At 45.5% G+C, this 15,493-nt stretch overlaps 1 protein-coding gene across 1 annotated transcript in view; it reads right to left on the bottom strand.

Annotated features, from left to right (window-relative positions):
* RYR3 (ryanodine receptor 3) overlaps window positions 1-15,493 on the bottom strand; it is a 509,318-nt gene that overhangs the window by 63,128 nt on the left and 430,697 nt on the right. The window contains 3 exon segments of the mRNA XM_054565625.1: window positions 1,792-2,032; window positions 4,261-4,581; window positions 10,660-10,790. Of these exon segments, the coding sequence (XP_054421600.1) occupies window positions 1,792-2,032; window positions 4,261-4,581; window positions 10,660-10,790 (693 nt within the window).

Genomic DNA, 15,493 nt, shown 5'->3' with positions numbered 1-15,493 from the left:
CACAGGAAGAAGAAGAGTTGCCTTGGGCCATACATTAAATACACTGTCACATGTAATCACACACAAAAAATCTCATAATGTTTTCAATAAATTTACAATTTTGTGTTGGGCCCATCCTGGGCTGCATGTGGCCCACAGGCCACAGGTTGGACACTCCTGGATTATGGTATGATGCTCCAACCAGTTGAACCACACTGGCCAGGGCAGCAACTTTAAATTTAACATGCTTAAAAGCAATTTCCTAACTTTCCCCTAAAAATCTTCTGTACCCACAATCTTCCCCAATTCAGTTGACGAAAACCCCATCTTTCCATTTGCCAGAATCATGTTTGACTTGAATCTCCTCTTCTTTCATTTCCAATCTGAAAGTCCCAAGGGCTCTACCTTCAAAATAGACCCAGAATCTATCATCCTCTGTCAACCTTCATTATTACCATGCTGACCCCAGCCAACATCAACTGCTTTTCTTTTTTCTTTTTAATTGTGGTAAAATACATATAACAGAAAATTGGTCATCACTGACATTTAGTACATTCACAATGTTGGCCAGCTACTTCTAAAACATTTTCAAGACTCTAAAAGGAAACTCGAATTCCATTAAGCAGTTGCTCCCCATTCCACTGCCCTCCCCAACCCTCTCCCCCCAACTTTCAATCATCAGCTCTTGCCTGGGTCACTGTGACCCTCCCAACTGGTCTCCTCACTTTGTTTTTTGCCTTTATCCCTTGCCACAGCGTTCAAAGAGTGAATCAGATGACTTCACAAATTAGCTCAAAACCTCCACCAAATACTCATCTCACTCAGAGTAAAAGTCTCCAAGGCCCTGACTCATGTTGCTTCTCGGACATCTGTGTTCTCCACATCCCACACTCTTCCCCAGCTACAACCACCTCCTGTGATCTCTTGAACACCCCAAACCCACTCCTTCCTCAGGGCTTGCACCAGATGTTCCCTCTTCCTGAACACTCTTCCCCAGACCTGCAGGGTCCCTGACTTCATCTCCTTAGGTCTTCGTTCAAATGCTGCTTTCTCAGTAACATTCTATTTACAACTGCAACCCCACCCTAGCCCAACACTCCTACTTCCCCTTACCCTTCTTTGTACAGTTTACTTTTATAAGTAAAGTGTATAATTAAATATATAAGTACGTACATCAAGTATATAAATATGTTTTAAAAAAAGATTTTATTTATTTTCAGAGAGAGATGCAGGGAAGGAGAAAGAGAGGGAGAGAAACATCAATGTCCAGGAGAAACGTCAATTGGTTGTCAAATGGGGACCTAGCCCACAGCCCAGGCATGTGTCCTGATGTGAATCTAACCAGTGACCTTTAGGCTGGCAGGCTGGCACTCAATCTATTGAGCCACACCAGTCAGGGCTAAATATTTATTTTGTTTATTGTCTGCATGCCCCATTCCCATGACAGAATCGGAAAGCCCCTTTGCCAGACATCTTTGTTCATTTTGTTCATCCTGTTCCCTGTGCCTGGAACAGTCAGCATTATCTGAGGAATGAATGTGGGATGGAGCAGCAGAAGGGAAGGAGTGGGTGGCTGCTGCCCTCATCTGGCCAGCTGCCTCTCCCCTATGGTATTTGAGGATGGAGGGGGTGGCCATGCCACTGGCCACATAGAAGTACTGGTCAAGAAAAGCACTGCCCGGAGGTCCCACACTAGGGCTTATTGGGGGAGGGTGCTGATGGTGGCAGGTATGACCTCCCCCTCTCACTTGTAACCCAACCCAATCCTATCCTTCTGTCCTGTGGACATGCTTCCCCAGGCCCCCTCCATACCTGTTGTTGTCCACGTAGCGGATCAGCATGGGGTAGAAGGCGTAGAGGTCTCTGCAGAGGACTGCAAACTCATCCAGGATGAGGAGCTCTGCCTCCTGGGTGTCCCCTTTGCTGTCAGCCTTCAGCTGCTCCTCCTCCTGCACAGTCTTGACAGCCTTTTTCTTCAGCTTCTCCAGAGTTGGGATGAAGTGGCTTCTTAGCAGGTCAGGCCTGGCTTTGCTGATGATTGGCTGGGCGTACACTGCGTTTGCAAACAAAGGACCTCCCCCTCATTGCCCATATTATAACAGTTGATAAAAGGAAAGAAGTGATGCTGAGGGTGAGGCCGTGAAAATCCATCCACTCAGGATGGCACCTGACCCTTGATCCCTTCCTTAATCTCTCACTTGGTACTTCCCTCTCATGAATATGCTATTGGGGGAGCAGGTGGAACTAAGGAGAAGGTCCTGTAGCTGTACTGCTCCTGCAGGCAATGCAGAGCCCCAGCCACCCCTGAGCTCCTTGGGCATGCGTGGAGTTCGCTACCACCCCTAGCTCTTTGTAACGACTACCTTGTGTCATTTCACAGTGTGTTCATGTTGGTTTTGGCTCACCAGCTAGAATATAAGCTCCTTGAAGGAAGGCTTCTGTTCATAATAACCAGCATTGTGCCAAGCCAAGAGTAGGCCTTGAATACTCTGCTTTCTGATTATTTTATAGAAAAACCTATTGTTAAAAATACATTAGCCCATGAACAGTGCTTAGCCCCCAACACTTGAGGACTATCTGGGCCCTGAGGAAGGGAGACAAACTGTCATCAGCTGTGACAAACTGAGAGAGAACATGGGGTGGTCATCAGGCATCAAAGAGAAGAAACATGCAATCAGTGGGACTACAATTCTGACCCTCGCAGAGAGAAGGATAAAACCATTATATCTCACTCTATTTCTTAAATAGAATGCCTTACTTGTTCAATCCATAATCAAGATGAGAATCAGAGTAATTATAAGAAAAGTGAAATGAAATTAAAATAATGGTCATGGTATATTTCAAAATTTCTTTAGCTTAGATTTTAACTGAAAACAGCCTACTTTCCAGCACTTTTAAAAAAATCTTATTTTGTCTAAGAAGGCTCTCTTAGAAAGTGAGGTGACAGAAGCTCTCTGCTGAGATGCATTAACCAAGAAGTCAAAACTTAGTGCCACAATGGCTTCAATTTCACAGCCCTATAATCAGAATGGCTATTCCAGATGTGGGTGATTTAGGGTTACTATTACAATTGATTTTGTTTAGGTACCAGGAATTAAATGGCCTGACTGTAGAATTAATTCATCTGTGGAATAAAAGGCTACATTCAGTTCCCATCAGTGCCTCTTTTGCTGTGACATCTTTCCTCCCAGCACCTCTAGGGAACTAAGACAGCTGATCATTTACCTCCTTCCTTCCCTCCCTTAATCCAGATTTATGAACTAGAGCTCCTCAACAAATTGCCTTAGGGTTAACAATATTCTTGGGCTAATGGGTAACAAAAGAACACCAACTTATTTATTCATGTTGTTAGAAGCCTATCTCTACCATCTAGCATCCCAGAGTACCCAAATATTTATAATTTTGATCTCAGTTCATTTCTGAAAAAAGGAGGTAGGAACTTTTTTTCCTTGGTCTTGCAGAGGAATGTCTACTAATTTGTCCAGGAAGGAAAACACCTAGAGTTGGGCTGATACTCCCTGTGACTCAGCCACAGTCCAGGAGGTTATATGGGTGAGGCTGTTATGGTGGAGTCTTCTATCTGAACTGTAGGTCCATCAAGTGACTTTGCCTTAGGTTCTACTTCCTCAGGCTCTACTTGGACAGAGAGGACACTAAACAGAGAGGACAGAAGAGGACAGGCTTCTTGACTGTGGATGGTATGGTTATCCATTTTCTAAGTCTTTTCCTTTTTTGAGGTAGCTTCAGAAAGAGAAAATCAGCTCACAACATTTATCGAGAGCCTACTGCATGCAAGGATTTCCAGAGGAGCACAAAACACATCCCCAAAATCCACTCCAAGACAGACTGATACTATTGTGAACCTAAATTAAAGAGTGTCTAAGAAAGCATTGAGTGAAATACAAATGCTAGGAACTTACAGTACAGCCCAGATGAAAGTGAGTTTCATACATGTGGAGAACAACGAGGATCACTTACCAAGAAAATATGGACAATTATTACTGTAAGAGCAAATGGGATTCTTAAGTACCAAAAGCAAATAGAGGAATGACGATCTGAGTCAGGTAGAGTTTCTCAAGAAGGGCTTCCTGAAGGTTTGAGCTGCTTGGGTTATTTGCAGAGTGGGGCAGAAGCATTTGCTCCAAGAAGCACTACAGGGAAATAAGTCGATTCTTTTTACTCTTAAGTAACTAAGGGGGGTAGTTAGAGAACTAACAGACAGAGAATCTAGGCACCTTGGTCCCTGAGCTGGGGGCTGCGGAGAAACGGCATTTGTGGTACCTGCAATGCGCTTCATCCAGGAGGCCTCATCGATGCCCAGGTTGTTGTTGATGATCTTCAGAATGTTGCCCAGGATGACACTGAGGTGTTCCGAGGTGACTTTGGTGCACCAGGGCCCTGTGCCAGGGGGCAGGTGCTCGGGCCCCTGCTCCCACCAGTAGGACAAGTAGTTGCAGAGCATGGGCAAGATCACCTCGATGACGTGGGGCATCTCTGTGTACCGGGCCCCCGACTCAGCCAGGTCATTGATTTCTTTCATGAGGCCTTCCAGCGGGGGGATGTCAGGACACATCTCTTCCACCGTGTCTGGCATCCCCAGAACTGCCCGGGAAGGTACAGGAAGAACAAAGGGACAGCAATTCAAAAACACAATGGTGCAACCGTCTATCCCTCTGTCCCACCCTTCTTTTCACATGAGTATCCCCCCTAGAGCCTCATGAGTGAACAGTGATGTGGGGGAGCTTCTGCCCCCCACTGTCTGCGTAAAGACTGCAGCCCCTGGAGGCCAGGTTATCCACCCACATCTCATACTCCAACTAAAACACTTAGATGTAAGGTTAAAGGAGCAGAGCAGGGACCCGGCTGAGTGGCATTTCATAAGACCTCTCCGTGACAAAGCCAGTCTCTGGGCTTCTCCCTCTTGCCTCGAGGATGTGCACTGCAGGAGGCGTGGTATTAGATAGAGAAAAGCAACTAACGGGTGTTCAGTTGCCAACTCATGGTTCAGTCACCTGGATCACATCTGTACTGTTTAGTAAAGGGAAAGGGAAACTTCTCATCTCATGTTCTCTCAGCTGGACAGAGACAACAATATATTCCATCCAGTTGGAATTTCTGGGGAAGAACCATTGCACGTATGTTGATTTCTGCATTTACAACAAAAGTTACTGACTTCCTGTCAATCGCCTAAGCCTTCTTGTTTCTTCAGGCTTATGCGCAAGGAACAGTGAGTTAGCTGTCTTTTTGTCACACTGAATGAGGTCACTTTACTGAACAAAGATGGACAGGATGGAGTGGCAACAGAGTTCAACATTAAAGGCTGTCAGATATAAGAATAGCAGACAGAAGCAGCCAGGAGCTAGGTGACCTGTTCTCCTTAAGGAAAAGGACACTTTTCCTCCCAAGCTGGAAGGAGAGACCAGAGCATCCTGGGGTTCCTGATGGTGAGACGATTGAAGGCCTCTGAGCTGGGTCATGTGGGTTGGTTGAGAAAGAAGCACAAGCCCAAAGCCCTGTGGGTGCATCTATTTATCTCCCTGCTCCCCACAGAGTCCGCCTAGGCCTGGGTTTGTGGCGGGGGAGTGAGGTGAGGGGCTGGCGCGTGGGACGCCACCGAGAGGCCAGTCTTCTTACACTGGGGCCGAAGCATCAGGCACCACAGGGACTAGGAGCCTGAGATGCCACAGAAAAATGTGGAGCCTTTTCCCAGACCATCGACTCCACTAGAAGATTTGAGGAAATTATTTTTGATACTAGAAGGAAAATACAACATTCTCATGAATTTCGGAAGACAAAGCAGAAAACTTCAAATAAAAGTTTATGTTTAGTGATGTGGGTTATGCCTGTAGGCCCTTTGCCATTGGTGCTAACACTGGCTAGAAATCTGCTCTAGATTTTAGGTCCATAGGAATTGAAGAACTAATGAATAAGAGGCCACAGCAAATTCTCTGGCCTTTAGAAATACTGACCAACTGAAAGGGACTGTTTTGATTTCTCTCATGATTGTGCTGCCCAGATCAGAGTTACAGGAAAATCCTGGCTCTCCTGGAGATCATGAATCTGTCACTGAGACAAGTGGTTCTATTGGATGGCATGTGGCAAAGTGATAGACGCGGAGGAGCTCCCTGCTATGGAGCAGGCCCATGAGTCTTAACCAGCCTTCCTTAGTGATGACTCCATTATCACTGTGGCCTTTGGGTGAGTAGAAGGCTCAAGATCGCTCTTCCTTGGATGTCAGAGTGGACCAAAGTCATTTAAAATCCAGACCATTCAAAAGGATTCACAGCATGAAAGCCAAAGAACACTGAACTCCTGTGAGTCACAGTGGGAGGGGGTGACACGGGCAGACACGGTCCTCTGCCAGTGCAGGTCATTCGCAGAGAACAAGCCTAGCCTGTACCTGTTAGCAGAGCTATGGCAACCAGGGGTGACATCAACATGGGGGCCTGGGGAGACTCTCACAAACAAAGTAACGTTACCCAAATAGCGTCAGAATAAATAGGTAAAGACAGAGAGGTCAAACTTTCTACCTTCTGCACACAGAACAGTGCCAGCCACCGCAGGTGCAATTGAAGTTTACAACTGTTGGCTGTAAAATTATAAATGAGAAGGCGTGGGGGGGGGGCGGTGTTTAAATGGCACATAGACAATACACCAACACGAATACTTTTTCTTCCTACCTAAGAAAAAGAGTGACTTGAGGTTTCTGCACTGGGGTTGTTATAATGACCTTTAAAAGTTATTTATATGTAATTGGTCCTTGAGTTGAGAAAACATTTGCCATTCAGATGGAGTTTTATACTTCAAATGCCACATAATAAAACCTCAGACTGAATGCTGCTGAGTTATCTACCTGAAAAACAGTCTCAGTTGGGTCTTATCAGAATCAGACCCAAGACTGTTGGGCAGGGGGGTCATTAGAACACACTGCCTTTTCATCTTCTAGATCAGCAATTTCCAACTTTTTTCATCTTGTGGCGCATACACACTAATTACCAAAATTCTGCAGCACACCAAAAAATATAGTTTTTGTTGGTCCAATAAAAAAAATAGGTAAAATTTTGATTTATTCACACTGGATGGCTATTGTTGTGTTGGCTGTTTGCATTTTTAAAAAATAATTTGACAACCTAGGGGAAAAGAAGTCAGTGCCCCTGACTAAATAGTCAGGCATGGCATGTTTTAAAACTTCTTGCGGCACCCCAGTGAGCCTCTGGCGGCACACGGGTTGGAAATCACTGTTCTAGATCAATGGTTCCCAAAGCGAAGTCCTCCCACCAGCAGCAGCAGCAGAGCAAGTGACAGGACCCTCTGCCTCTGGACCCAATGAGTGGGAAACTTGAGGGGTAGGACTCAGCAGTCTTTATTCTAAGGAGCCTTCCGAGTGAGTCTGATGGATGCTAGGGCTTGAGAACCTCTGAGTTAGATTCTGAAGTTGTGTCTTCTTCCCTGAGCAGCCCCTCCCCCAGGAAGACAGCATCTGAGAGCATCGTTCCTGTGCAGCAGAGGCAGAGCTTACATGGGAGCTGGACCCCCTTCCTCTCTGGTTGATTATCCCAATTCGGGTGTGCAGAGTAAACTGGCTGGTAACTAGGATGCTTGGCCAACCTAATATTCTGATTAATAGACCACTGCCACACATAACCAAGAATTTTATCTAGTTTTGAATAACTGGCACATAACAGTATTAAACCTTTTCTAGGCACATCTTAATAATTTCTGGATGAGTCAGAACATGTGCCAGGACCTTATAGAAGAGTTACTAGTATGAGTAACTGCTGTCAAAAACACTAAGTGGAAATTAATAGAGATATCCAGTTGACTGAAGTCTTGATAAATCAGTTCACATTGTATTTCTAAATCAAAGACTCATGCCGTTTGTCTCCCTATATGTTCCTGCTCTTTCTTAATCCCTTAGGCAGTCCACTTTATATAATGAATGAAGTCTACCTCCTTAGAGTCTCTTAAGCCATCAGTCATTCTCTAGCTCCAGGCAAACCTGGACACCCTACAATACATATTCATGTGCACTTTAGTTTTCAAGAGCCGTACACATGATAAGCATTCACTCTTTCATTAACTAAATAATGAAAAACATGGGCTCAGGGGACCGGGGTACTGAGTCCCACAGCATGTCACTGATGGATGAAGGATCTCTAATCACAACCTTGTCTCTTTACTTCCATATGCAGTATACAATGATGGGTAATTTTTATTTATGAACATGTCTTATTAAATCAATGTAAAAATATGTAAAATAAAAAAAAACACTTTTGAAATAGCCCTTGAGAAGGAGAACAATGGGAGAGAGCCATTCCCCTCCCTCTGAAAGCCAATGGAGGGTTTCCTGTGTCTGTCATCGTCAAATTCTCCATTTGTCTGCTGCTGCACCTCTATGAGCCCAAGAGCAGAGTAGGTCTCTTTTTCCAAGGTTCAACTCTACCCATTGGAGATACATAGACAAAGATACACTAGTTCTTGAATCACAGGTGGCGCAGAATGAATGTATAAATATCCAGCACTCATGGCTGGGCACTGTCCCTTTGTAGTTGGGGAGCAAAACTTGGGCTGGCATTTGCCTACAGATGTCTCAGGACTTTCTCAGTGTTACCAAAGCCTGCTCAGTCACTCAGCTCCCACTTGGCTACAAGACGGGACTCATTTAGAATCATGAGAGGGTGTGGGGGGGGGGAAAAAGCAAGGTTGGAAATATACTTTTCCTAGTCTGAGAAAGGAGAGAAAGGGTAAGATGAAGCTGAGGGTGTTGGGGACTTAGAGGTTTCATAAGCAGCTTTGGAAAGTGGAGGCATCTCAGCAATGCGTCTCCCTTAACTAGCCCTGAGAACACTAGTCTCCATTGCATTCTAGCTCAGGCAAACAATTTCATAGAGTGGACTTGTCTACATTATCCTGGTGATCATTTCTGGGGTCAAGATATTTCTTTTTTCTGAAGTAGCAAAAGCAAATGGGAATAAATCCACCATGGCTCAGCACTCTGCATTCTTAAATGGAAAGACTGGTGAGGAAGAAGCGTGGAGCATGAACCCCACCTCTCAGAGCTCTCTCCCCTAGGATCTCACGGCAGCTTGCAAAGGGGGCTGAAACTAAGTGGAATCACTACGCTGCCCAGTCGCTGCCGGTGTATCAATGGTTCTGAATAGGATGGTTCTGGCTTGAAATGGTTTACTGTGGTTTTTTCTTCTTGTGAATATTGATTAGGCCCACGGTATGGTAATTTTTGCTCCATCAAATCATGGTAGTTCTTTTTAGTGGGTTCAAGGTTCCTGCTTGAAGCTCCTCTATCCCATGGCCCTTCAGTAGGATGACGGTCGATCCACATGTGAGGACTCTCCCTTCCCCACTCCAGGAGCGGGTTTACAGCCTGCCTTGCATTCGAGTTCTAAGCTCTCCTAGAAGAGGGGGTGGAAAATCTTTCTGTAAAGGGCCAGAGAGTAAATATTTTAGGCACTGCAGGCCAGAAGGTCTTCGCAGCCATGACTCAGCTCTGCGGCCAGAGTGGAAGCGGGCAGACCGTGCCCCTGCAAACTTGACTCTTTGGCTTAGGGATTATTTTGGGTTTATTATTTTTAAGAAACTGCACAAAGACGCTTTGAAAAACGACTAGCAGTTACCCTTTTGTCAAAGAACTCTGCATTTATAAAGGGAATTTACATCAGAAAGGCAGCCTACCAAGGAAGAGACCTATCACCAAACAACTTTTTCATCTGAGACACATCCGAATGGCAGGGCGACTTGGTTCACACACATTTCGACTTCTCACCTTCCTGTGAATTACCTTCTTCTCTCTGAAGTCCCATACCTTTACCCCTTCCCTTAGCTCAGGCTGGTGTTTAAGGCTCAGTCCTCTGGCTACCTTTCCAGTCTCACGTCTTTGTGGGGTTCCTGTATGCACATGCATGTATGTGATTAAAATAGTTTCATTTTTCTCCTTTAATCTGTCTTTTCCACAGGGGAGTTTTAGCCAAGAATATCGCAGAGTAGAGTGAAGATTATTTTTCCTCCCCAACACAGTGCTAGTGCAGCTGCAGGCAACATGTAAACGAGTGGGTGTGACTACATTCCCATAAAACGGTACTTCCTAAATCCTAGGACTGCTGTCCTGGAACTTAGTGCATCAATGCTCTGGTTCAATTTTGTTTCTTGTATAATTCCAATTCCCTCCGGTGTTTTCCTATGCTTTATTTTCCATGCAGATGGAGAACATGTGGTCATCATCCTTGGAAGCAGTCTTCCCTGGGACTCGAAGAGCATAATTAGGTTATTAGTGCAGATGTGCCCCTTCTGCTGATGCTCTAGAGAGAAACTGTGAACCAGTTGTCACGTCTCCAGGTGCAGGAGGAGAAGTTAAGACCCAGGGTCGATGAGAGAACCTGGGGTTTTAGGATGGAAGAGACTCAGAAATCAATTATGCTGTCTCCTCATTTTATAGTGGAAGAAACCGAAGTCGAATGATCACAAAGGACCTGACTATGCCCGTGCCCGTTTTTCCAGTGCCATGGAGACAGGCTTTGAACTCCTGCCTCCCCAAACCCCCGGCCCCCGGGGGAGCACGCGAACTAGCAGTGCTGAAGGGCTGCTGCTCCCTGCCTGCGTGGCCTTCCTTCCCCACCAGCGGCTCTCTTCTCAGCACAGGGCTTGATACTGTGGGAAGATACTTACTAGATCTCTCCCTGGGGGTTTTGGTGTTGAAGACTGAGAGTGGATTGTAGCGGTTAAGGGTGGGCTCCAGGAACGCCACTGGGATGGCAGCTGCCAGTGAAGCCAGACATTCTCCAAGGGCGGGACGTTGTCTAAAAACAAGAAATCCATTTAGAAGTGCTGTAGCTCACATGCGGGTTCCATGCATTGGCAGGCCAGGCCCCTTCCCCATGATGTTTCAGGCTGCTTCCCCATAGGTTACTCTATGGGGCATCCCTGGGCCCTGGGCTTAGCAAGGCTGCAGGCACTTCTTTTTCCCACATTTTTTGCTGGACATTAACCAATAGTTTGCAATGGTCTCACTACTTGGAACTTAGTTATTAACTGGCTAAGGTGATACACTGTGTAGCTTTGTTCTTCTCTCCCAGCATATCTGAGAGCAAGTTTTGCTGATATCTCCATTGAATCTGATCCTTGTTCTCAAAATGCTTTGAAATCTTCTGTGTAATTTCTCTGTCTGTTCCCAACTATGGATGGAGCCTGTGTTCACCATTGGGAAAAACAGACAAGGGGCCAAATTAACTAATTAGACACAAAATAAAATACCTGCCTTGTAATAGATATAAGAGATCCTAAAACATATTGCTTGATTTGAGGCAATACCTCAGACACCTATTACTGCTATCTCTCCTTTCACAAATGTTAGAGCGTCCACCATGTATTACGCTCTGGGTTTTTAAGTCTTTCTCTGAAAAAAGCAACCAAACAAAAAGAAAGTGCTTGGGATTCCTAGTTCAGATTTCTAGTTCTCCAGCTGAGAGGGCTTGTGCTTGCTTGTTAAATGACCAAGTCTCCAAGTGTAAGAGACAGGAACACGCCACTGGCTGGTCAACGTGGAGCTGGTACCGAAACAGTGCTTCCCCCTGTAGACCTGGGCTTAGCCTTGGAGCTGTACTGTCTAACCCAGCGGGTCCTTCTGCTAGTGAGACAATGCAGTGATAGGGCTGGCTTGAGAGCCCTGTATGGGGGCTGTTATCTGCTGCTTTCTGATGAACGAGAGACCAGAGCCATCTTTTCTTCACCCATAAATATCTTTTCTTCGCCACTCATTGGCATTCAATCATAGAAAGACTACACACCTGTCCCATGAGTTTCACAGGAGAGAGGTAAGGAGAAAGATTTCTTCAAAATAACCAATACTCTGAGTCCTTTGTTAGACCATGATACCAAGATTATTAGTGGGAAATGTAGGCAGCAGTTCTATAATTAAGAACTGGAAGGGCATACAGGGTGCAAAGCCCATCTTGCTTATGACTGATCACCTCAAACTGAGCATGGAAACTGTATGTGAAGCCCACAGGCAATATCCCTGGATGCTGGGGGTTGAAGGCTGCCTTTCTGGGGGACGTAACAGAACCACCATGGAGAAAACTGCCAGCAAGAGAGGGCACGCTTGCAGCCAAGAGCAAACACTTACCACACTGGTGTGGAAACGGAGAGGCATTCAGCCCTCAGGCTCCCTTCCGCTCCCACCAAAACCTGAACCCAAGGCTGTGTGACCTGCCCTTCACTATGACAACGGCCAACACATCCGGTAGCCCCAAGAAAATACCAGAATGTCCAAACTGTAGGGTCTCTGGACGTGGCGAACAAGCACTTACTATATAGTGGGGGGTGACTAGGGGAGCCAAAGCTTCCCGAGGAGTAAGCCAGACAGTTTTAGCCTTTCTCTCCAGGTGGTCAAAGTCCTTTCTCACTGACTGCAGAGGAAGGATAGAACCCTGAAGCAACGTGATAAAACAACATATCTCTGCGGTTTCGGTTGCCTACAGTCTGAAGTTATTAAATGAAAAATTCCAGAAATAAAAATTCACAGATTTTATATTGCATGCTGCTCGGAAACTCGCACCATTTCGCGCCATCCCTCCTGGGTTGTGAATCAAGCCTCTGTCCCGCATCTCCGCGCCGTAGACGCGCCCTGCCTGTTAGTCACTGAGTAGCCCCCCTGGTTATCAGACGGGCTGTCAGAGTTGCACTGCTTGTGTTCAAGTAACCCTTACTTTTCTTAGTAATGCCACATTCACATAACTTTCATTACAACATATTGTTATAATTGTCCTATTTTATTATTAGTTATTGTTCTTCATCTCTTACTGTGCCTAAGCTACAAATTAAAATTTATCTGGGGTACGTACATTTAGGAAAACACATGGTATATACAGGGTTTGGTGCTATCTGTGGTTTAGGCATCCACTAGGGGTCTGGGAACATATCACCTGCAGGAATACATACGAAGGGGGGACTTCGGTATGCAGAACTGTTCTGCTTGAGAGGCTGGACGAATCTGCAGGGCTAGAGGGAGGCAGGAGGGAGGGGCGCGGGAGCGAGTTGGTAGAAAGCTGTGTATTCCTTGGAACCCCCACACGATTTTTAGTCAAGTTACTAAGCTTATTAAGAAGTGACCTTTTAGTTACTTTAAAGGACAATTAATAAATGTGGATTTATTCCTTATCTTCTATGTTCTTAGGCTTGGCTGTTAGGGGACCAGCTGAGAGCTCATTTGGCCATGAAGTATTTGACCAGGTAACTTTAAAATCCGCCTCCAGAAAGCAAGAATGTCCTCAGTTAGGCGAGCAACTTCTAATGCTGCAGCCCTGTCCTCCTGCAGAAGGCCTGGCTGCTTGCCCCTTCACTCCCCCATCCCAATCCAGCTCTGCTCTGGGGACAGAGAGGCAGCCCTTGGGCCGAGCAAGTCCTCTGGGCCCCATGTATTAACGCTATAAGCCCCACGTGGAGGCCACATCAGTGGTGGAAGGGGACAGAGCAGGACGTGGGGGCTAGAGAGACCGGGCTTACTCTCTAGGAAGCTTGGCAAAGGCTGCTTCATGTCTGAGCAGGCGGCAGGGCAGGCCCATCCTGTTTCCCCGCTGCTCATTCCTTCTCACCACCTTTCCTTCCCAATTACTTCCCCCCCTTGCTAAGCTCAAGGCAGTGGAAAAGCATACGAAGAGAGCCATCATTTTAACTTCAGACCTGAATGACCAACACCCTCAGTAAGGTGAGGGCCTGTCGACATTGAATAGTATCTACAACAGGTTTTTTTGTTTTTTTTTTCAGTCTATAGTCTCATTGTTTTTACCAACCACAGTGGCCAATGAGGAGAAATATGGTATTTCTTCTCAGTCTTGCCTTCTGAGGATGAGGAGGTAGTCTAGCACCAAATTGTGACGAGGAAAGACATGCCACAGGGAGAGACCATGGAAGCAAAAAAAAATCCTGGGCTAAACTCAGGAATGCCAAGGAATTTCAAATCTGAGAGCAAATGTTAGTTGGCCCAGGGAGGTGAACCCAGGAGGCAGCTGGGCCTGTGTTGTGTTGGTGTTAAACTAACCCATTCTTCTTCTCTTTCTCTTACTAAAATTAAAGTCATGATCTCATGAAATCTCATGGATTTCTAGAAAAGTTAGTCTCATACGAAGGCAATCCTTGGGACAAAAGGGAGTTTTCCAGTGCTGCACTGACTCGAGGGACGCACATGTCCCTGTCCTGATATTAATTACTGAGAAACCCAAGCCTCTACACTTGCGCCACAGGGCATTTTCTAGTCTGGAGCACACAAGGATGCTAATTAGCCACTGGCCAAGATGGATATAAACAACAGTTCTCCCAGCCTCTCTGTTAAAAGTTCTATAAAAGTAAGGCTCAGAAGTCTGCCAATTAATGCTCTTGGATGTGAAATACCAGAGTGACTGACCTTGGCCTCTATGCCCCAGAGAGACTGAGCTGGGCAAAGGCCTGCTGTTATAATGGTCCTCTGGTCATTAGCGCCCCCCAGGGGGCAGTATGGGTGTGGACCAGTTGGAGCAACGGCTACAGGAATAGCTCCATAGCAACCAAAGGATCTACTTGAAGACTTTATCCCTGGATGTGGAAACTCTTTTTTCTTCCCCCCTTAGTTACCACTGGTCTAGTACAGTAATTTTCATATGTAGTACTTGGTCAATGGTGACAGACCGAAGAAGGTTCAATTCGTATTTCAGCTTTTGTTTCTTCTTAATTTGTTCTCTCAGTTTGATTCCCATGGATTAGGGACCTTGTTTCTCAAATGTCTATGGCCAGGGACACAGGGGGACAAACTCATTACAGCAATAATACTTTTGCCTTGCACATATCTGGGGCTTTGCAATTTTGAAAGTTCCTTCATGTATATTCCAGAGGATGCTGGGGAGAGAAAACAACGCGTAGCAGAGGGGCAGGAAGCAGGGGCAGGGCACGGCGCTAAAAAGTAACCTCAGAGGGTTAGGGAGAGTGTGCGACGTTTGCTCAGAAACACTGGGTCAAAGAGGGGCAGGGAAACAAGGGAGAAATAAATCTCTAAAATATGTCTTACTTTCACAACACAAAAGAAAGCAAACAAAAGTCATTAACAGTGCCAGCATGGCAACCCTAGAATTTTAAATTATTAACTGGCAGACAATAGGAGCAGCCTCGATCTAGGTGCTTCTACCAACTTGACTTCTACCCACACAGAGTATAAAACACAAGCACCAATATTCACAATACGTAACAAAACTGAAATGAATATATGAATAAAGTATAAAAAGCCATGTGAAGAGCAATCTTTTTCTGGTTTGACATTTCAGAGTTGACCTTTCTTTGACCTTTTTTTTCCCCAAGAGAATAATGCATAAGCTTTTCAAAAAACTGTACAAAGAAACACATACACATACTGATGCATGTATATATACATGTAGTAAATGAGAAAATAAGAAAATGAGAAGATAGTCACAAATGTTTAATGGAAAAAATAAATTAAAGACACCTTCCCTAAGTGAAATTCTTGACCAACTTCCAA

Source organism: Pteronotus mesoamericanus, unplaced genomic scaffold (assembly GCF_021234165.1).
Source record: "Pteronotus mesoamericanus isolate MK-2021 breed Mesoamerican mustached bat unplaced genomic scaffold, CSHL_Meso_final contig_164, whole genome shotgun sequence".
In the NCBI taxonomy this organism is placed as follows: domain Eukaryota; kingdom Metazoa; phylum Chordata; class Mammalia; order Chiroptera; family Mormoopidae; genus Pteronotus; species Pteronotus mesoamericanus.
The sequence above is the reverse complement of the archived record's forward strand: the minus strand, read 5'-3'. Positions and strand labels throughout refer to the sequence as shown.